This window comes from Oncorhynchus clarkii, chromosome 9, assembly GCF_045791955.1.
Source record: "Oncorhynchus clarkii lewisi isolate Uvic-CL-2024 chromosome 9, UVic_Ocla_1.0, whole genome shotgun sequence".
Taxonomy (NCBI): domain Eukaryota; kingdom Metazoa; phylum Chordata; class Actinopteri; order Salmoniformes; family Salmonidae; genus Oncorhynchus; species Oncorhynchus clarkii.
Window position 1 is genome coordinate 13,437,308 of NC_092155.1, and position 22,185 is coordinate 13,459,492.

At 43.8% G+C, this 22,185-nt stretch overlaps 2 protein-coding genes and 2 non-coding genes across 5 annotated transcripts; 2 read left to right on the forward strand and 2 right to left on the reverse strand.

The window, feature by feature from the left end:
* Window positions 1-322: 322 nt before the first annotated feature.
* trnas-uga (transfer RNA serine (anticodon UGA)) lies at window positions 323-404 on the reverse strand. Its single transcript has one exon. It is a non-coding gene; the product is annotated as a tRNA-Ser (tRNA).
* Window positions 405-11,700: 11,296 nt separating this feature from the next.
* Window positions 11,701-14,726, forward strand: LOC139417093 (transmembrane 4 L6 family member 4-like). Of its 2 annotated transcripts, none has more exons than XM_071166342.1 (5): window positions 11,701-12,039; window positions 12,956-13,021; window positions 13,816-13,967; window positions 14,124-14,310; window positions 14,405-14,726. In XM_071166342.1, the coding sequence occupies exons 1-5, from the start codon at window positions 11,845-11,847 to the stop codon at window positions 14,405-14,407; spliced, it is 603 nt and encodes a 200-aa protein (XP_071022443.1). In that variant the 5' UTR covers window positions 11,701-11,844; the 3' UTR covers window positions 14,408-14,726. The 2 variants fall into 2 exon arrangements, with proteins under 2 accessions (XP_071022443.1, XP_071022442.1); XM_071166341.1 differs by having other exon boundaries at window positions 14,408-14,726.
* A 970-nt stretch (window positions 14,727-15,696) lies between these two features.
* Window positions 15,697-15,768, reverse strand: trnaw-cca (transfer RNA tryptophan (anticodon CCA)). The gene has a single exon. It is a non-coding gene; the product is annotated as a tRNA-Trp (tRNA).
* Window positions 15,769-16,362: 594 nt separating this feature from the next.
* LOC139417095 (lysophosphatidic acid receptor 6) lies at window positions 16,363-21,722 on the forward strand. Its single transcript, XM_071166343.1, has 5 exons — window positions 16,363-16,517; window positions 18,575-18,700; window positions 18,943-19,107; window positions 20,265-20,463; window positions 20,902-21,722. Exons 2-5 carry the CDS (start codon window positions 18,595-18,597, stop codon window positions 21,389-21,391), a joined length of 960 nt encoding a protein of 319 aa, XP_071022444.1. The 5' UTR covers window positions 16,363-16,517; window positions 18,575-18,594; the 3' UTR covers window positions 21,392-21,722.
* Window positions 21,723-22,185: the final 463 nt, after the last annotated feature.

A 22,185-nucleotide genomic window follows, 5' to 3' on the forward strand; every position in this document is an offset into this window, starting at 1 on the left:
GTGATTTTGTTCTCAGGATATGTTTAGCAACATCACATATAGTCTACCCAATAAGTTAATACATTCAAAGTTACATATTTATTCGGAATACAGCTTGGACATGAACTAACTAACTTTCGCTTCGAGTTTTCACAACGTCCCTGTCTGAATTTTTTTGAGTGATCAATGTGAATTGACCTTGATATTCTCTCGTTGGTCCGTCTTCATTGGAGTAGCTGGTGCAGGTACCCATATAAACTGATGTAAACATATAGAAACGTATAGAAACGAAGTGTAGTTTCACGATGAGGCGTTTTACTTGCGCAAAATGTTAACCAACAATCGCTGCGAGCAGGGTTCGAACCTGCGCGGGAAGATCCCATTGGATTTCAAGTCCAACGCCTTAACCACTCGGCCATCGCAGCTGCTGTTGTAGTTAAGTAGGAGTTGTATATAAAATATTGTCTTAACCTGTCAATGAACAATTTGTTACATTGTTATTTCCAGTAACTGTTGGAATTATGTAGCAACGTGTACGTCTATCTGTTTGTACCTGTCTACTTTTACAAATTGCCATGTGGTACAGCGCGCATAAATACACAGTACACTGCGTGCACAGGCACAATATAGCCTACACAACGAGAATCATGCGCCATTTTGTTCGAATCTGTATTTAGGTGGCAGTAGTGAGCTATGAATAAACGTTCATTACATTAGATAGTGTTCTGGCCTGTGCATGAACCATTGACATAGATAAACTATCTCTTGTTTAACCTAACCCCCTTACACAATGTATATGCAAAGTCAGTATCTCTCTCTCTCTCTCTCTACAACCCACACAAGCATCTTGGGACTCATCTCAAGTTGGTACAGCCAATCTGCCAATTTTTATTTCCAGGTGATCCTGGTTGCCAAGAGTGTGCAAAACTGTCATCAAGGCAAAGGGTGGCAACTTTGAAGAATCTGAATTGTTGGTTACTACATGATTTAATATGTGTTATTTCAGTGTTGATGTCTCCACTATTATTCTACAATGAAGAAAATAGTATTGAAATCATCAGATCAGAGTAAGGTTATTATAGTCAAGGAAAACGGAAATGAAAACTAATCATGAAAAAACAATTGAGAGAAATACAATAATTAACAAATACGTTTGAAAAAACTATAACTATACTGAAACTATTATTTTTGACGCCAAAACTAACTGAAATAAAATAAAATAAACACCATTAATTATGTTCACTTTCAGTTTTTCTAAACTTTGGGCAGAAATGTAAATGCGTTTTCAAGCTTTTGGGGGTTTACTGAACCTGGACGGTCAATGTCAATTCAAATAGGCCTAACTTGTACATCATTATCACTTAGTATCAATAGAAAAACGAAATAGAAATATACACCAACATTTTTTTTTTTTTTAATAATTAAAAAATATATATAAATAAAAATGAATATAAAAACACTATAATGAATACCCTTGGATCAGAGGAACACCTCTCTTTCCATCTACGTCAATGTTTTATTAATATATTACCAGGCTTTTATTATTACCATATTATCACACCTATGACACACTTATTTCCTAGTGTGTGTGTGTGTGTGGTTGTGTGTGAGTGTGTGTGTGTGCCTGTGTGCGTGGCAGGGCTTGTACCAGGCACAGGCTGGTAGATAGGGTGCGACGTTCATGCAACAGGGGCCATAAACCTTATTGGCATCCGCTTCAGAACTGACTGTAACCTGTTATGTTATCTGTCTCCTACAGTCACCAAACAATAAACTGTCCATTGATATTTAAAACATGTTTTAATGATGCAATTGCCGTTTGAATTTGAGGAAATTCCACTTCTGTAGTCAAAACACTTCTGTAAAATAATTTAGTGTAGAGAAGTTGATGGAAAACAAGCATGACAAAATTATTGCTTTCTGTTGTCTCGCCAAACATACAGTAGGCTATAGCTTGTCTGTCACGACTTCTGCCGACGTCGATGCCTCTCCTTGTTCGGGCGGTGCTCGGCGGTCATCGTAGTCGGTCTTCTAGCCTTCGCCGATCCATTTTTTCATTTTCCATTTGTCTTGTCTTGTTTTCCCACACACCTGGTTCTCATTTCCCTCATTATGTGTTGTGTATTTAACCCTCTGTTTCCCTCGTGTCTTTGTGTGGTATTGTTTATTCTGTTTCATGTATTGCGCACGTTAGTCTTTTGCGCTGGGTTATGTTAACCTGTATTGTTATTTCGTGTTCACTTTGCAGTGTGTTTTTGGTTCGCCAAAATAAAAGGCTCCATTGGCTACACCATATCTGCTCTCCTGCACCTGATTCCTTTACAACCATTTACGCATAGCTGACATTGTCAAAGGATGAATGAGAATAAGATGTTGATTGAACATTTCTCACTGCTCAAACTCAAGTGTAGTATGTGGTTTAAAACAAGTAGTCAAATCCAGACTAGTCTATAACCTTAATCCCTATTTTCCAGTCATTCTGTTGCTGCTAATTTTACACCGATTTACGAAGATAATGAAAACAAAACATTTTCTTTCTCTGTGGACATTTCAATGTGTCTGTGAACATATTATTCATAATCAAATGAGACCTATAACCTTTAACCTTTAGCCATGAGGTCTTTTATAATCAGTGGTGGAAGAAGTACTAAATTGTCATACTTGAGTAAAATAGAAAATGACTCAAGTTAAAGTAATAGTCAAACAGTAAAATAATACTTGAGTAAAAGTTGAAAAGTATTTCGTTTAAAAAAAACTACTTAAGCATCAGAAGTCAATTGAATTGCTAAAATGTACATAAGTATCAAAAGTAAAAGTAGAAATAATGTACAATGCACAAATGTCTTTATTTTGTATTTTTATTGATGGATAATCACACTGCAACACTCAGACATAATTTACAAACGAGGCATTTGTATTTAGTGAGTCTGCCAGATCAGAGGCAGTAGGGATGACCAGGGATGTTCTCTGTTTAGTGAGTCTGCCAGATCAGAGGCAGTAGGGATGACCAGGGATGTTCTCTGTTTAGTGAGTCTGCCAGATCAGAGGCAGTAGGGATGACCAGGGATGTTCTCTGTTTAGTGAGTCCGCCAGATCAGAGGCTGTAGGGATGACCAGGGATGTTCTCTGTTTAGTGAGTCCGCCAGATCAGAGGCTGTAGGGATGACCAGGGATGTTCTCTGTTTAGTGAGTCCGCCAGATCAGAGGCTGTAGGGATGACCAGGGATGTTCTCTGTTTAGTGAGTCCGCCAGATCAGAGGTAGTAGGGATGACCAGGGATGTTCTCTGTTTAGTGAGTCTGCCAGATCAGAGGCAGTAGGGATGACCAGGGATGTTCTCTGTTTAGTGAGTCCACCAGATCAGAGGCTGTAGGCATGACCAGGGATGTTCTCTGTTTAGTGAGTCTGCCAGATCAGTGGCTGTAGGGATGACCAGGGATGTTCTCTGTTTAGTGAGTCTGCCAGATCAGAGGCTGTAGGGATGACCATGGATGTTCTCTGTTTAGTGAGTCTGCCAGATCAGTGGCTGTAGGGATGACCAGGGATGTTCTCTGTTTAGTGAGTCTGCCAGATCAGAGGCTGTGGGGATGACCAGGGATGTTCTCTGTTTAGTGAGTCCGCCAGATCAGAGGCAGTAGGGATGACCAGGGATGTTCTCTGTTTAGTGAGTCTGCCAGATCAGAGGCAGTAGGGATGACCAGGGATGTTCTCTTGAAAAGTGTGTGAATTGGACAATTTTTCTGTCAAAATGTAACGAGTACTTTTGGGTGTCAAGGAAAATGTATGGAATAAAAAGTACAAAAAAATATTTCGGAATGTAGTGACAACAGAATGTAGTGACAACAGAATGTAGTGACAACAGAATGTAGTGACAACAGAGAGTGACAGTGGTGTGGAGAGGGGAGGGGGGGGGGGGCAATGCAAATAGTCTGGGTAGCCATTTGACTAGATTTTCAGGAGTCTTATGGCTTGGGGGTAGAAGCTGTTTAGAAGCCTCTTGGACCTAGATTTGGCGCTCCGGTAGCGCTTGCCGTGTGGTAGCAGAAAGAAAGGTCTAGGACTAGGGTGGCTGGAGTCTTTGACAATTTGTAGGGCCTTCTTCTGACACCGCCTGGTATAGAGGTCCTGGGTGGCAGGAAGCTTGGCCCCAGTGATGTACTGAGCTGTTCACACTACCCTCTGTAGTGCCTTGCGGTCGGAGGCAGAGCAGTTGCCATACCAGGCAGTGATGCAACCAGTCAGGATGCTCTTGATGGTGCAGCTGTAGAACCTGTTAAGGATCTGAGGACCCATGCCAAATCTTTTCAGTCTCCTGAGGGGGAATAGGTTTTGTAGTGCCCATTTCACGACTGTCATGGTGTGCTTGGACCATGTTAGTTTGTTGGTGATGTGGACACCAAGGACCGTGAAGCTCTCAACCTGCTCCACTGCAGCCCCGTCGATGAGAATGGGGGCGTGCTCTGTCCTCTTTTTCCTGTAGTCCACAATCATCTCCTTTGTCTTGATCACGTTGAGGGTGAGGATGTTGTCCTGGCACCACATGGTCAGGTCTCTGTCCTCCTCTCTATAGGCTGTCTCGTTGTTGTCGGTGATCAGGCCTACCACTGCTGTGGTAGGGGGCATAGCAAGATTTCTTATAAGCTTCCGGGTTAGAGTCCCGCTCCTTGAAAGCAGCAGCTCCAGCCTTAAGCTCAGTGAGGATGCTGCTTCTAATCAATGGCTTCTGGTTGGGGTATGTACGTACAGTCACTGTGGGGACGACGTCATCGATACAGTTATTGACGAAGCCAATGACGGATGTGGTGTACTCCTCAATGCCGTTGGAGGAATCCCAGAACATATTCCAATCTGTGCTAGCAAAACAGTCCTGTAGCATAGCATCTTCTTCATCTGACCACTTTTTTATTGATCTAGTCACTGGTACTTCCTGCTTTCATTTTTGCTTGTAAGCAGGAATCAGAAGGATAGAGTTATGGTCAGCCTTGAGACAATTGAGACATCTATTGTGTATGTGTGCCTTTCAGAGGGTGAATGGGCCAGACAATAGATTTAAGTGCCTTTGAACGATGTATGGTAGTAGGTGCCAGGCGCACCCTTTTTTCATGCTCAACAGTTTCCCGTGTGTATCAAGAATGGTCCACCACCCAAAGGACATCCAGCCAACTTGACACAACTGTGGGAAGCATTGGAGTCAATATGGGCCAGCATCCCTGTGGAAAACTTTAGACACATTCTCCTGACGAATTGAGGTTGATCTGGGGGCAATAGGAGACCATAACACCATAATAATTCTCAGGGAACTACTTTGTTTGTTCTTTTCCAGTCATATGAACACTCCAAAAGCCTACCCAACCGCTCGGAGGTGTACGGCACATCTTTGCCTGTGTTGTATCACATTCCAATGATAAAACTGGGGGGGACAAAAAAATGCAATTTCAGTGAAAGGTTGCGCCCCTGATAATTCCATAATGATATAGCCTCTAATTATAATTAATTTACTATCGTATACTACTGGTCACTAGCACCATTTATTTAGACTGCTATACTTCTGCTTTTGGGCTCTCAAGGGGCGCAGAGGTCTAAGGCACTGCTTCTCAGTGCAAGAGGTGTCGTGGTTCATAGTTCAAAACCAGCCTGCATCACATCCGGCTGTGATTGGGAGTCCCATAGGGCGTTGCCGGGGTAGGCTCTAATTGTAAATAAGAATTTTTTCTTAACTGACTTGCCTAGTTAAATAAAAATTATATATAATTGCTGACATTTGGTAAGCTGTTTGTTAGTCAACTATATCTCTTCTGTCATAACTTGTTGCCCCAGAAGACAAAATAAAGCAGTGCTCACCAGAATAATGTCTTACATCGATAAGAGTGAATGCATTGGTTATCTAGTTAACACCGCTAAAGTGGTGAAGTTGTCTGTGTCGTTTAGGGACCAGGGAGGAATCGCAATAACTCCAAAACAAAAGATTATTTCTGTGTAAAATGTTCAAATGTCATCAGTTTGACCGGTTTCAAAGAAATGAAAAGCTGAGAAAAGGACTAAAAAACATTTCTGATAAGACAGTTCATCATGGGTGCATATTGACTTGGTTAAAATACTGTCTGCTTGCATAACAGTGTCTAAGATAACACATTACACGAGCATTCACGTTCTTCTCAAAAGATGCTGAAATAAATCCTATTTCTCCACTCCTGTTCCTGAAACAAAAGAAACATTTGCTGAATACTTTCACTGCAACAAATGCATAATTCTGCAGGACTTCATATTTTATTACACTACATGTGAGAGGTTATAGTCCCACAGTCAGTGTCCAGACTTCATTGAATCCATATACTGTAGTTAAATTAGGAATATTCTGTTTATTCATAGTAACAGGGATACTCATGAGTGGCATATCAAAGGTGTATGTAAGCTGCTTTTCCTGAATAAGACCTAACATGGGATATGATCTACTATCCGGAATACTGTAATACATGTAAACGTGGCCAATAACTTACGTCCAGGAATCTGGCCCTATAAATTCCATTTTACATAGTATTGATGACATACTTACAATAATCTAAATGTACAATCTTACAGTGAAGAACTAACTGTTTTGAATGATATTTCACCTTGTGTCACGACTTCCGCCGAAGTTGGCTCCCCTGCATGTTCGGGTGGTGCTCGGCGGTCGTTGTCACCGTCCTACTAGATCCCTTTTTCGTTTGTCTGTTGGTTTTGTCTTATTAGTTTCACCTGTGTGTATTTTAGTTTAATTAGCTTCCCTATATATAGTAGGTTGTCCCGCCCTTGTTTTGTGCGGGATTGTTTTTGTTACTCTGTTGGATAGTGGTTTTCATGCGTGTATTCTCCGGACTGTTTTGTCCTGTGTTTGGGCTGGTCTATTCTGTGTGTTGGCGTGACCGTTTGTTTGCCGGAGAATAAATTCACGATATACTGAACCCTGCTCTCTGCGCCTGATTCCAATCCACCACTCCTAGTATCCCGTGACAGAATCCCGCACCACAAATATGGAATCAGCAGGAGCAGCCGCGTCTCCTCTCCCATCGATGGAGGAGAGGGATACCAGCGTCCTTCATAGGATTGGTTCGGCCATGGACCAAATGATGGAGAGGATGGATCGATGGGAGAGGAGTGGCCTTCCCACCTCATCTCCAGCACCCCCTCCTTCAGCACCTCCTGTTCCTGCAAACACATCTGGCTCCGGGGCTCTTCGGCTGACGCTCCCACGGGAGTATGATGGAACGGCGGCTGGGTGCCAGGGTTCCCTTCTCCAACTGGAACTGTACCTGGCTACCGTGCGTCCTGCTCCCTCTGGAGAGGAGAGCGTGAGCGCCCTCGTCTCCTGTTTGACTGGGCGAGCCCTCGAGTGGGCCAACGCAGTGTGGAATGGTCCGGACTCGGCGAGGGATAATTACCCAGAGTTCACCCGCCGATTCCGAGCTGTGTTTGACCATCCACCAGAGGGTCAGGCGGCGGGGTGAACAGCTGTTCCACCTGCGTCAGGAGACGAGGAGCGTGCAGGACTTGGCTATCCGTCTCGACAACCTGCTGGCTACCCGCGGGCGTTCGGATCAGGTCCTGCCGTTTCCACTTCCCTGCCCCTATCCCTATGGAGTTAGCAGGGGCGGCTTCGAGGGGGACTGGAGGAGTGTCCTCCTGCACCAGTTGTGGTCGGCGAGGGCACACGGCCGACCGGTGCTGGAGGAACTCGTCTGGGAGTCGGGAGGGCAGGCGGAGCACTACTCGATCACCCCAGGTGAGTAAGCACCAGACTCACCCAGAGCTTCCTGTCGGTCATATGTATGTGTTAACTTCTTTCCCTGGGTTTTTTCCCTCTCTACAGCATAAGGTGCTAGTCGATTCAGGCGCAGATGGGAATTTCATGGATCGTGGGCTCGCGTTAAGGCTAGGGATTCACCTGCGTTTCCAGTGGTGTTGGGAGTTCCCTGGCTAGCTCAACACAACCTGGTGATTTTCTGGCGACAGGGAGCTCTTAAGGGGTGGTCAGAGGAGTGTTCAGGCAGGTGTATAGGAGTTGCCGTTGGAGCGACTACGGTGGAGAGTCCAGACCAGGATTCCACCGTGCGCATTCCCTCTGAATATGCCGATTTGGCTATCGCCTTCAGTAAAAAGAGGGCGACCCAATTACCACCCCATCGTCGAGAGGACTGCGCGATAAACCTTCTGGAGAACGCTGCACTTCCTAGGAGTCACGTGTATCCATTGTCCCAGGAGGAGACAGTAGCGATGGAAACATATGTTACTGAATCGCTGGGACAGGGGTACATTCGGCCCTCCGCATCACCCGTCTCCTCAAGCTTCTTTTTTGTGAAGAAGGATGGAGGTCTGCGTCCGTGCATTGATTATAGAGGTCTAAATTCCATCACAGTGGGGTTTAGTTACCCACTACCTCTCATCGCTACGGCGGTGGAATCATTTCACGGGGCGCGCTTCTTCACAAAACTGGACCTGAGGAGTGCGTATAATCTGGTACGTATCCGGGGAGGAGATGAGTGGAAAACCGCATTTAGTACTACATCTGGTCATTATGAGTACCGCGTCATGCCATATGGGTTGAAGAATGCTCCAGCCGTCTTCCAATCCTTCGTAGATGAGATTCTCCGAGACCTGCTCGGGCAGGGAGTGGTAGTGTACATCGATGACATCTTGATCTATTCTGCCACACGCGCGGCGCATGCGTCTCTGGTGCGTAAGGTACTTGGGCGACTGCTGGAGCATGACCTGTATTGCAATGCGGAGAAATGTGAGTTTTTCAAACAGTCTGTTTCCTTCCTGGGTTATCGTATTTCCACCTCCGGGGTGGTGATGGAGGATAACCGCGTCACAGCCGTGTGTAATTGGCCGACTCCGACCACGGTGAAAGAAGTGCAGCGGTTTTTAGGGTTTGCCAATTACTACCGGAGGTTTATCCGGGGTTTTGGCCAGGTGGCTGCTCCCATCACCTCACTGCTGAAGGGAGGACTGGTGCGCTTGCGTTGGTCAGCAGAGGCGGGCAGAGCTTTCAGTCGGTTGAAAGAGCTGTTCACCAATGCGCCCGTGTCGGCGCATCCGGACCCCTCTTTAGCGTTCATAGTGGAGGTGGACGCGTCCGAGGCGGGGGTCGGGGCCGTGCTGTCCCAGCGCTCGGCGTGCCACCCAAGCTCCGCCCGTGTGCTTTCTTTTCGAGCAAGCTCGGTCCAGCGGAGCGAAACTATGACGTGGGGGACCGGGAGTTGTTAGCTGTAGTCAAGGCTCTGAAGGTGTGGAGACATTGGCTTGAGGGGGCGAAACACCCTTTTCTCATCTGGACTGACCATCGTAATCTCGAGTATATCCAGGTAGACTAAATCCACGTCAGGCTAGATGGGCCATGTTTTTCACCAGGTTTCGGTTTACCATCTCATACCGGCCAGGCTCCCAAAACACCAAAGCCACCCGGATCATCCGGCGCCTCATCCTCCGGGTCATCCTTGAGGCCGGTGGCGGCGCGCGGGGGGGGGGGGGGGGGGGGGGGGGCGTCGGGGGGCTCCCCTGCCTGTTTGGGCGGTGCTCGGCGGTCGTAGTCACCGTCCTACTAGCCGCTACCGATCCATTTTCCGTTTGTCTGTTGGTTTTGTCTTATTAGTTTCACCTGTGTGTATTTTAGTTTAATTAGCTTCCCTATATATAGTAGGTTGTCCCGCCCTTGTTTTGTGCGGGATTGTTTTTGATTACTCTGTTGGATTGTGGTTTTCATGCGTGTATTCTACGGACTGTTTTGTCCTGTGTTTGGGCTGGTCTATTCTATGCGCCCTGTGTGTTGGCGTGACCGTTTGTTTTTGCCGGAGAATAAATTCACGATATACTGAACCCTGCTCTCTGCGCCTGATTCCAATCCACCACTCCTAGTGTCCCGTGACACCTTGTCATGATTGGTTGAAAAAAGTATTGTTCTGCCATGACTTTTCCCCACTGGATTAAAGTCTCCTTGAAAGCGTAATGGAAAATGTGTCCTTGGTCTTTGATAAGACGCAACAGGTCTTGTCAGTTTTTCCCATCATGCTTTATGGTCGTCATCTGCGTGTGTTTGTCTGATATGGTTGTATCAGTATATTATGGTTCCCTATTCTGACAAGCTGCAATACAGCAGAAGATAGGGTCCAGAGATCACACACACACACACACACACACACATACACACACATATGTCAAGGACACACAGATTCTCACATCACATTATACATCTCACAGACACACAGATGAAACACACACCCAATCCTCCAACCCTCCCCCGGTACTAGATTACCGCTTATCAGTAGCTATGGTGAGGGACCATAGTACTCTGATGAATACACAGATACTGCATACTCTAAAACCACAGGTACACTCTGGAGTATATTCAGGTAGAGGTTACCCATTGGACAAAACGTAAATCAAATTGAAGTAATAAACTGAGCATTACTATCACTGTTCAGATTCCAGAACATGTCACAGGGTTGAAAACGTGACATTACCAAGTTTACGGATGTTTGAACAAATTGAACCACTAAAAGCGATTGGCCACCTAACGTGTGCAACTTCGACAGGAACATTTCGACCAATGGATAGATCAGCAGTGAATCGGAAATGAGTGGAACAGCAGTGAATGTTCTGAGTGACGGGTGCCGTAGCCAATACAAGCATCCATATCTAATTTGGAATGTTCAATTTATTGACCGTTTTCACATTGTAACTCTGTGCCACATCGAAATTCGACACCAAATCCAGCAGTTTCCATTGGCCCACTCTATTGGGTGTCGGCTACCCAGAGCAATAGATATATATTCATTTATGACTGTACCAACACACAGAGTCTACTCTAATACATCTACGTGGAGGAGACAAACTGTGAAGCAACCCAACCCTGTTTCTCTCTCTCCAGTAATGACCCAAGATACCTTTACATCCCTTTAAGTTAGGGGATTCAAACCAATGACCTTTCAGTTGCTTGGCTAATATTGTTGTCTCTACCTTCTTGCCCTTTGTGCTGTTGTCCGTGCCCAATAATGTTTGTACCATGTTTTGCTACCATTTTGTGCTGCTGCCGTGTTGTGTTGCTACCGTGTTGCTGCCATGCTATGTTGTTGCCTTAGGTCTCTCTTTATGTAGTGTTGTGGTGTCTCTCTTATCGTGATGTGTGTTTTGTCCTATATTTGTATTTCTAATCCCAGCCCCCGTCCCTGCATGAAAAGAAGGGCAAGGGGCATACCTAGTCAGTTGTACAACTGAATGCATTCAACTTAAATGTGTCCCTCTGAATCAGAGATGTGTGGAGTGGCCTCTTGCCTTTTGGTAGGCCGTCATTGTAAATTAGAATTTGTTCTTAGCCGACTTGCCTAGGGAAATAAATGTTCAATTCAATAAATAATGCTCTCAACCACTAGGCTACCTGCCGGCCTACATAGAGCGGCTTTGTTTTAATACGGCTAACTCTATACATGAGCTAGTTATTGAGCTCCCTCGTAAAAGAGGTCTTCTGACCCCAACAGGACTTTCTTGATAAATGGCGGTTAAATACAAAGTGGACGAAAGAACCCAGTTTTATGACTCACCGCTCAGGCCAACTGAAGGTGATGTAATCACCGGGGTGTGGAGCCAGTCTTATCGCCTAACTAACCCCTCCTCTACCAAGCTTCCCTTCACCTCAGGATTTAAGCAGCTTCGCATCCATCACTAGAGCCACGCTGGACCTAGGCTGAGAAGAGAGTGAAGGAGGAGCAGTCTGGAAATTCTTCTTCTGAATTCGTCTCATATCTCTTTCTACGAGGACACCAAATAGAGTCTTGATTTATCTACGCAACATTCTTGAGTTTTTCAACGTTGAAGAAAGTGTACAACCAGCAACATGTGTACAGGAAAGTGCTCTAAGGTCATTGCGATCCCGCTCTATGTCCTGGCCGGGGTCTCAATCATCTGTAACATCATTGCGTTCTTCCCTGGCTGGTCGACGAAGTACGCTCAGGAAGACAGAGATGGGAATGGAGACCGGATCACAGATGAGGTTAAATATATGGGAGGGTTCATCGGCGGCGGACTCATGGTGAGTTTAATTTTGGCCGTTAGGTAACATGATTGGTTTCATTCTGATGATTACATAACATGATTAGTTTAATTTGGACCATATTATGATATGATTGGTTTAATTTTGTCCATTATGTTACATGATTGGTTCAATTTTAAATATTATGTAACATGATTGGTTTAATTTTAAATATAATGTAACATGATTGGTTTAATTTTAAATATAATGTAACATGATTGGTTTAATTTTAAATATTATGTAACATGATTGGTTTAATTTGAAATATTATGTAACATGATTGGTTTAATTTTAAATATTATGTAGCATGATTGGTTTAATTTTAAATATTATGTAACATGATTGGTTTAATTTTAAATATTATGTAACATGATTGGTTTAGAAGACCAGTGTTTAGGTCAGTTCCATTTTTTAACTCCAAAGTTTCTTATTGAAAAACAATACTGACTGAATAGAAATGGAATTGACCCCAATCTTGGTTTAGACATGTTGATTCAATAGAGCATTGGTCATACCATGATCACAGGTTTGTTTAGTACTTTTTAAGAAAAATAAAAGTACCCTTTTCATAATCAACAGTTTCCTAAGTGTGAATTCATTTGAATGCTGAATGGATCTGTACATCTGAAATATGCTGCCTCAATATGCTACTCCATGACAAAACAGTTGAAGAAGAGTGTGTGTGTGTTTTCTCTCTCTCTCTCTCTCTCTCTCTCTCTCTCTCTCTCTCTCTCTCTGTGTCTCTCTCTCTCTCTCTCTGTGTCTCTCTCTCTCTCTCTCTCTCTCTCTCTGTCTCTCTCTGTGTGTCTCTCTCTCTCTCTCTTTCTCTCTCTCTGTGTCTCTCTCTGTGTCTCTCTCTCTCTCTCTCTCTCTCTCTCTCTCTCTCTCTCTCTCTCTCTCTCTCTCTCTCTCTCAGTGCCTTATCCCAGCCATCCACATCCACCTGACCAGCAGTAAGGGTTGCTGTGCCAACCGCTGTGGGGTAAGTCAAACAACAGCCCCTAACCACAAACCTAGGATCAGATTAAACTCCCCCAATCCTAACCTTAACCATTAAAGCAATGGTTCTCAATCCTGGTGCTGGGGTGCACCTTTTTGTTTTGCCCTAGCACTACACAGCTGATTAAAATGATCAACTCATCAAAAGTCTTTGATGATTTGAATCAGGTGTGTAGTGCTAGGGCAAAACAAAAATGTGCTCCCCTTTGGGTCCCCAGGGCCAGGATTGAGAACCACTGCATTAAAGGGATGAGTAAATATCTAAACCTGTATCAGTCTCCCTACTGCAGCACACAACATTAGGTTTGGGTATATGGGTGGGCCAATGACAGCTTGTGTATTATAAATTCATCACAATAGCTCAATAAGAAAAAACACCTTGACTTCACCACCCACAACCTGTGAACCGTGTAGTGTCAGGAAATAATAAACTGTCCGTTTATGGTTCTGTCTGATGTTGGACCACAATGTAACCCTCAGTTACATTATGGTCAGTCTAATTTCCCAGTGAAAGCAGTTTGTAAAAAGTGTTAGATTACTCGAGGAATCACTCAAGCAGAAACTCATGGCTCAGAAACACACCTGCCTTGGATTAGATTTATTTGCCATACCATATTGAAAACGAGTTTGTAGAAGCCTAATTAAGAACAAAACCTATTTTCCGCGTGGTAAATACACAAAAAAGCTAACATTTGCTATAAAATCTCCCTTCTCTTCCCCGGACCTCCTCCCTAACGTCTCTGACCTCTGACCCCTGTGTGTGTCTCTTCTCTTCAGATGTTCCTGTCCATTGGGTTTGCTGCTGCTGGGGTTGTTGGAGCTCTGTACAGTTTGGCTACGGCTGCCCTGGTCCTGGCCAACGGGCCTGTCTGCTTATTCAAGGCTCCAGGTGACAAAGATGCAAGTTGGGGGAGGCCCTTCTTCAAAAAGTACGTATTTTTATATTTTTTCTGATAACACAACTATTCTTATTTCTATCTCTTTTAGCTACCGTAAATAACTTTATGATGCCTGCCGATGTAAAAAGATCAATACAATTGATTGCTTGATTGCTTGATTGATTGATTGAATGTTCATCGTTGCAGCAACGGCAGCTACCTGGGTGACAGTGAACTCTGGACGACTTGTGAAGAGCCAAAGGATGTTGTGGAGTTTAATATCGGCCTGTTCGCCACTCTACTTGTGGCTGCTAGTGTGGAGCTGGTGCTGTGTGTAATACAGATGGTCAACGGACTGTTCGGATGCATCTGTGGTACCTGTGGCGGAAAGGAGGTGAGAGAGGGGGAGGGGGCAGGGGGAGAAGGGGAATGGGGAGGGAGTAAGAAAGAAAGTGTTCACCTAACCTTTGACCTTTATCTCCTGCCAGTAGGAAGCGTGATGATCAATGATGACCATCGACTGTGACCACTTTTCAACCACGACCACTTGAGGACCGTAAAGAACTGACAGCAACAACCCCCCACCCTTTTACTCTCCTTCGTCAAGAGGAATGAATGGTTATTTGAAGAGTGATTATATTTACTTTATCTTTGCTCTGGGGCCTAGAGTATTTATGATATACACATCAGTGACTGTAATATGTAGCCTATAGTCATGTTTATATTGGTATGACATTTGCATCTTCTGTAAATTGTGTTTCTCATGTTTTAATTTAATTCTATGCAGATTTTAATTTGTTTCATTTTGTAATAAAGGCTGAAAAATGTTTCTTCAACTTCTTTATGTCCTAGTTATTATTTTCTCATAAAAATATTTGAAGGCTAAATTGTAATTAAACAATATGTTATATACACCTGACACACACACACACACTCAAACACACACTCATACACACAAGCCTACTCCTGCCACTCACGTACTCATGCACACACTAACACACACTCACAGACAAGCAGATGAAGAACACAGGGAATCCCCAAGCCATAGCACTAGATTACTTCTTATTGGTAGCTATGGTGATTGACCCCAGCGTTCTGATTAATACACAGATACTGCATACCTGTAATTTATCCGTGTTCTATACATGAAACAACTCCAGCAGTTTCCATTGTCCCACCAAATTGGGTGCAGGTAGGCTACCTAGAGTGATAGAGACACAGATAGATCTATCTTTTGGACTCGCTACTGCATTTACAACAGACCATGGGGATCCTAAAAACAAAACTATTCATGACACTGTGTGCAATCCAAGATCCACAGAGCAGGGACTTTGTCTGTTCTAGTATGTCTAAGCCTATATACTGTAAACAACCCACGGAGAAACGCCCAACCCAGTATCTGACACAAGATCAATACATTTGCCTTTATGACGGTTGGTCTAGTAGACAAACTCAAGGTACATGGACTTGGTTCTAGTAGAATAAGAGTTCAAGCTAGTTTGCTAGCTCCTCCTAAGCATTTCACTGTACAATTTACACCTGCTTGCTGTATCCTGTGCAAGTGATGAATAAACTTTGATTTGGTTAAATTATAATTGTTTTAATCTAAATAGTATAGTCTAAATTGTAGATAGATTATATGCTCATAGTTGGAGTTTACTCAATAGAACATATATGTTTAATTACCATTCATTACGTAATCACAGCATTGCATTGAAAAAATGATCCGATGGTAAATCCATACGGTTTATAAGGGAAAGATAAATTGTGGAAAATATTTTGACCCCGACGTGATTTGAACACGCAACCTTCTGATCTGGAGTCAGACGCGCTACCGTTGCGCCACGAGGTCCGTATCAAACTGTGGTGCATTGAGGTATAGAATTCTTGATCACTGTTTGTGGTAGGAAAGTATGTTGTGGCCGTTATTTGTTACATTGTAGAAAATGGTTCTCCTGGTTTGGTCGAACAATTTTCGAAATGTTGGCCTAAAAAATATATATACAAAAATATTCTCATACCGTTAATGTTCTAATTGCATGTAGACTTAAATAATTTTTAGATTTAAAAACGTTGTTTTTCTTAAACCAAATTATAGCTATGTCATGATTAACAGAAGCCTTGTCATGTGAATTTAAATGCCCTCTCCTTCTTTTTCCAGTCACGTATAAGTCAGTGGCTTTTCCTGGCAGAGTGTCAGGGCAGACCTTTTATATGGACTGTTACAGAGTGTGTGTGTGAGTGTGAATAAATTAAGAGCTTCCCCATAAATGCAGAAAATGAACAGTCAGTCATGTCACAGACAGAGAGATACACATTCACTAACACAGATATGGATGGAGTGAGAGAAGAGAAAGAGTTGCAATATATAGAACAAAATAGAAGGGGTAAATCAGAGAGAGAAAACAAAAAGAGGAAGAAACATGAAGAAAATAAGAGAGAGAAAGAGAGAGAGAGAGAGAGAGAGAGAGAGAGAGAGAGAACAAGAAGAGAGAGCGAGGGTTCTCATCATCTCTCTCTCTTTCATTTCCTGACAAAGGCACTGTATTTGGAACTCAAGACCATCACAATCAAAATATTCTACTCATAAGCATCAAACGGGTGAGTGCTTCTCAGAATATGTAACAGTGTATTACTCTAGTCTCTGTGTGTACCATGCCAACATCATATTCACTTCACGCTGGTACTGTAACTGTATCACAACACCAATAACAGACAGGGTAACAGGATAACTTGGTCACCTGTGTGTGTAATTGTGCTTCGACTACTGTTATTGAGAGAAAGAGAAAATGAGGAGAGTAAAAAGGCTTCTTAAAAATGTTTGGTTTCACTCTCTCACTCGTGGAAAATACAGTTACAGATACCATTGCAATTGAGGTGAATGAATAGTGAATGCAAATGCAAAAAAAAACAAACACGTAACGTTATGTTCATTTCTCAACTCTTCTGCAATGCTAGCAGCCATGTGTCTGCTTCTGCTTTAACTGGGGAAAGGTAGGTTCACGGTTTCCATAGAGACCTCAATGAAGTCATTTATTTAGCTTTCACTGAAGTCAGAATGAAAGTGGACAAAATGTCTTCTTGTTCCTCTTTGGTGAACGCAAAATAAGCATCTGAAACTGAAACAGTATTCCACTGTAAAGATTGATAGAGGTTCTTGTGCATAAACAGGGTCTATCAGACAAAGATCTTTGTAGCGTAAAAAATAACTTCCTCCCTCACCGACTGGCTGTTCAGCTTCCTTAATTCATCAGCAGTTTTACCCTCTTTGCATGCATAAGACGAGAACTGTGAAAATAGGGGCGCATCCCAGCCTCCCAAATGGAACCCTATTCAAATCAAATCATATCAAATAGTATTTGTCACATGCGCTGAATACAACAGGTGTCGGTAGACCTTCCAGTGAAATGGTTGTTCCCCTTATAGTGGACTACGTTTGAGCAAAGCCCAAATGAAATAGGGTGTCATTTGCAGTCTTTGTGTAATGTCGACCAGGGGATACCACTAAGACAGGCTAAAAATACACAGACGGACGGTTAGGGAAATGGTGCCTATGTCACAATAACTACAGAGGAACGTTACAATACAGATCAGGACAGGAAAAGGTGTTTTGCAAGTGTGAGACAAAGAGATGAAGAAGAGAGGAATGGAGAGAGTGTAACGTCTGCTTCCAGCTCACACTCTGAAACACGTAGATCCCCTGAAAGCTGCTCACCTTCCAGCTCACACTCTGAAACACGTAGATCCCCTGAAAGCTGCTCACCTTCCAGCTCACACTCTCAAACACGTAGATCCCCTGAAAGTTGCTCACCTTCCAGCTCACACTCTCAAACACATAGATCCCCTGAACGCAGCTCACTTTACAGCCCACTTTCCAGCTCACACTCTCAAACACATAGATCCCCTGAACGCAGCTCACTCTCCAGACCCCAATCACCTGAATTCTGATCACCTCTTCACATACCTGTATGTCATTATCACACACTATTTAGGTCAGTTCTTTGCACCCCATCATTGTGAGGTATTGTTTATTTTGTGACACACTCAGAGCTCTGTTTCTCCCGTAATGTACTCCTTCTGTGTATGATAGTTTTTGCCTGCCTCACTAACGGCTCCTTTTGCCTACTCCCTGCCTGTACTTTATCGGATTTCCTGTTATCAACCTATTGCCTGATCTCCCGGACTTACTAGCCTTTTCCCTGCCTGTACTGTTGTCTTTTTGGACCCCCTGTGTATGACATTGCATCATAACAGACACAATCCTGTATCATTTATATAGCCTGCTAATCCCACTCTTTCCCGCCCGCCCTCTCTCTCTCCCTCTCTTTCTATCTGTCCCTCTCTCTCTCTCTCTCTCTCTCTCTCTCTCTCTCTCTCTCTCTCTCTTTCCATCCGTCTCTCTCTCTCTCTCTCTGCCCCTCTCTGTCTCTCTCTCTCTCCCTCTCCATCCATCTGTCTCTCTCTCTCTCCCTCTCTTTCCATCCCTCCCTGACTCTCTCGCTCTATCTCCCTCTCTTTCCATCCCTCCCTGCCTCTCTCTGTCTCTCTCTCTCCCTCACTTTCCATCCCTCCCTCCCTCCACCTCTCTCTCTCTCTCTCTCTCTCTCTCTCTCTCTCTCTCTCTCTCTCTCTCTCTTTCTTTCCATCCCTCTCCTCAGAAACAACAAAAATAGTAGTCATGACCATCAACACCACTCATAACTGCACAGAGCCCCAGAGTAACTGGCTCTTTGTTGGGGTCTACTCCATGGTCTTCATGGTTGGCCTCATCCTCAACCTCACAGGTATTATGGAGAGAATGTTCTTACATTATTATCTTCTTGTCTATATCAATGAAAATGTGTTTGGAGCCAAGATCAAACACGTATATATGTATTTTTTTTTTAACAGGCCATAACTCACTTGGTAATAAGTGGCAATTTAAGCTTTGTTTCATGTTTGAATGGCATGTCTTTAATAGCTAGACGTCAATGCAATGCTGCAGCTTTGTTATGCCACAATACGTCAATTTTCTTATTCCTCACAGCACTAGTGGTGTTCTTCCGCTACACCAAGTCTCGGTCTCACACCACCGTCTACATGACTAACCTGGCCATCGCAGACCTTCTCCTGGTCCTCACTCTGCCCCTGAGGATCTACTACCATCTGGGAATGTCTGGGTTACCTCAGTTACCTCAGGTCCTGTGTGAAGGTAAACGCTTGTCTGAGTTACCTCAGTTACCTCAGGTCCTGTGTGAAGGTAAATGCTTGTCTGGGTTACATCAGGTCCTGTGTGAAGGTAAATGCTTGTCTAGGTTACATCAGGTCCTGTGTGAAGGTAAACGCTTGTCTGAGTTACCTCAGTTACCTCAGGTCCTGTGTGAAGGTAAATGCTTGTCTGGGTTACATCAGGTCCTGTGTGAAGGTAAATGCTTGTCTAGGTTACATCAGGTCCTGTGTGAAGGTAAAGGCTGGTCTGAGTTACCTCAGTTACCTCAGGTCCTGTGTGAAAGTAAATGCTTGTCTAGGTTACATCAGGTCCTGTGTGAAGGTAAACGCTTGTCTGGGTTACCTCAGTTACCTCAGGCCCTGTGTGAAGGTAAATGCTTGTCTAGGTTACATCAGGTCCTGTGTGAAGGTAAAGGCTGGTCTGAGTTACCTCAGTTACCTCAGGTCCTGTGTGAAAGTAAATGCTTGTCTAGGTTACCTCAGGCCCTGTGTGAAGGTAAATGCTTGTCTGGGTTACATCAGGTCCTGTGTGAAGGTAAATGCTTGTCTAGGTTACATCAGGTCCTGTGTGGAGGTAAATGCTGGTCTGAGTTACCTCAGTTACCTCAGGTCCTGTGTGAAGGTAAACGCTTGTCTGGGTTACCTCAGTTACCTCAGGCCCTGTGTGAAGGTAAAAGCTTGTCTGGGTTACATCAGGTTCCGTGTGAAGATAAAGGCTTGTCCAGGTTACTTCAGGTTCCGTGTGAAGGTAAAGGCTTGTCCAGGTTACTTCAGGTTCCGTGTGAAAATAAAGGCTTTGTCCAGGTTACCTCAGGTTCTGTGTGAAGATAAATCTTGACTCTTTGCTGTTATGTTAGCTTAGTCACAATATCTGTTTGTGCTATCATGCCAACTCATTGTCATTGTCAAGCCAAACATGTTTATCATGACATTGAGTGAATCTACAATCTAGGATTTTTGTCCTTGAATGTTATATATTTCACTCTCTGTTTTGTCCGTCCGTGTCCTGTTTTTTAATTACAAATATCATTTTAATTGCTTTTCTTATGATGTGTAAAACAAATTCCCATATGGCAGTAAAGGTTTTATTTTTCTCCATTCACACATTCATTAATTTATAAATTCATGCATTTATTCCAGGGGTGGGCCTGGTTCTGCTGGTCAACATGTATGGCAGCATCTTTCTCCTCACCTGCATGTGTTTCGACCGTTGTGTAGCCGTATGTTTCCCCATGTCTTGCCGGATTCGGGAGGGCCGAAAGAAAGCCCCACTGGTCTGCCTCGGTGTCTGGGTCCTTACCATCGGAGCCAGCCTCCCATTCTACATCTCCAAACCCAGGTACAACTAGGACCCAGATATTCTCCTCATCAGGTCAACTAGGACCCAGATATTCTCCTCATCAGATCAACTAGGACCCCAATATTCTCCTCATCAGGTCAACTAGAACCCAGATATTCTCCTCATCAGGACATTCATATGAGCCTTAAAATCCAATTATAATCCAAAAGCAGTGTGAAATGCACCCATTAGCAACATGTAAATAGAGGCTTTTTTTGCTGCCGTTCTATGAGAACTCCCCCTTGTTCTGCCACCAACTTGCGCTCATCTCCCTCGTGCGGCAATGTTTGCAAACACAGAAAGGGCTCTGTAACATCACATCAGACCCAACCATGTATCATTTATATATCCTGTTATATTCCCTCTCTCTCCCTTTCTCTCTCTCTCTCCCTCCCTCTTTCTCCCTTTCTCTCTCTCTGTCTTTCGGCTGAAACATAGAGAGGCATCCAATGAGATGCAGGACCTTTGTTTCGGGAACCTTCCAGTCTACGCCACACAGGCAACGGCAGTCGCCTCGACACTAACCGTCGGCTTCGGCATCCCCTTGGTGGTGATGTTGGTCTGTTCTTCGGCGTTGATCCGCACCATCACAAGGAGCGCTGTAGCCCAGACAGAACTCATCAACTCTGGGAAGATCCAGAGGATGATCACCACCAACCTGGTGATATTTCTGGCCTGCTTCCTGCCCTACCATGGGACTCTGGCACTCCTCTATGTCCATAGGAAAGCGGTATCATGCCCCCTACTGTCGGCATACCGCTATAGCCTTATGGTGGCCTGTCTGAACGCCATTTTGGATCCACTGGCGTACTATTTCACCACGGAGACGTTCAGGAAGAAGGTGGATATGGACGCCATGAGGAGGATGTTCCCACTCAACAGTCAGAACTCTGAGGGGAACAACTCCAGAGCCCCCTTCAACACTTAATGTTCTAAAGATACAGTCTGGGATTTGAAAAAACAACAAATCCGTCACCCCGCCGGCCGCCAATTGTTTTGGTAAAAATGTATTAAAGCACGTTCCATGTACTGCTAAGATATAGAATGGTGATTACATTGGATTTATGATGTGTAGTTCTACGCCAAGCTAACACCCAAGGTGTTAAGATATTGGATCATCCATGTGCAATCAGTTGGTTCTCATACTGAAGTTTCGGACTATGCAGTGGCATGTATTCAGGGATGCCAAAGGAAGGCAGGCTTCCCCAGAACAATCACCAAGAAAAAAAGAAAAAATATAATAAAAATAAACGTATCTTTCATAGTTTTACTTCAATTTGCAAGAGGCTTAATCTACAGTAGCTCACAGGAGAATGCATCTGAGCAAAGCCAAACAGCTCCCCTCTGTTTCTGTATGTGTAGCTCATCTATCTGATGCTTTCTGGTCAAAAATAGTATAATATTGCTGCCGCTTGTAGCATTGAATACAAGGGATTAATAATTATTAATAATAATAGCCAATCAGCGTTGAGCTAAACTGAGTGAGCTCAGCTGTGAATGGTCCTGGTGCACCAAAAGAAAGTGTAAAGGGAAGCCAGTTCGGATTTGGCTTCACACCAGTCACATCAAATCCAGCCAAACATCATTGACAGAAAAAAACGTGATTTGTTGTATCTAGTTTCCTAAATTAGCCAATGACAGAGATAGGGATTTTGTGGTTTTACTTCATTCTCCACACTGGCCAATTCTGTGATTCTGACACAACCATTAATTCATATATTG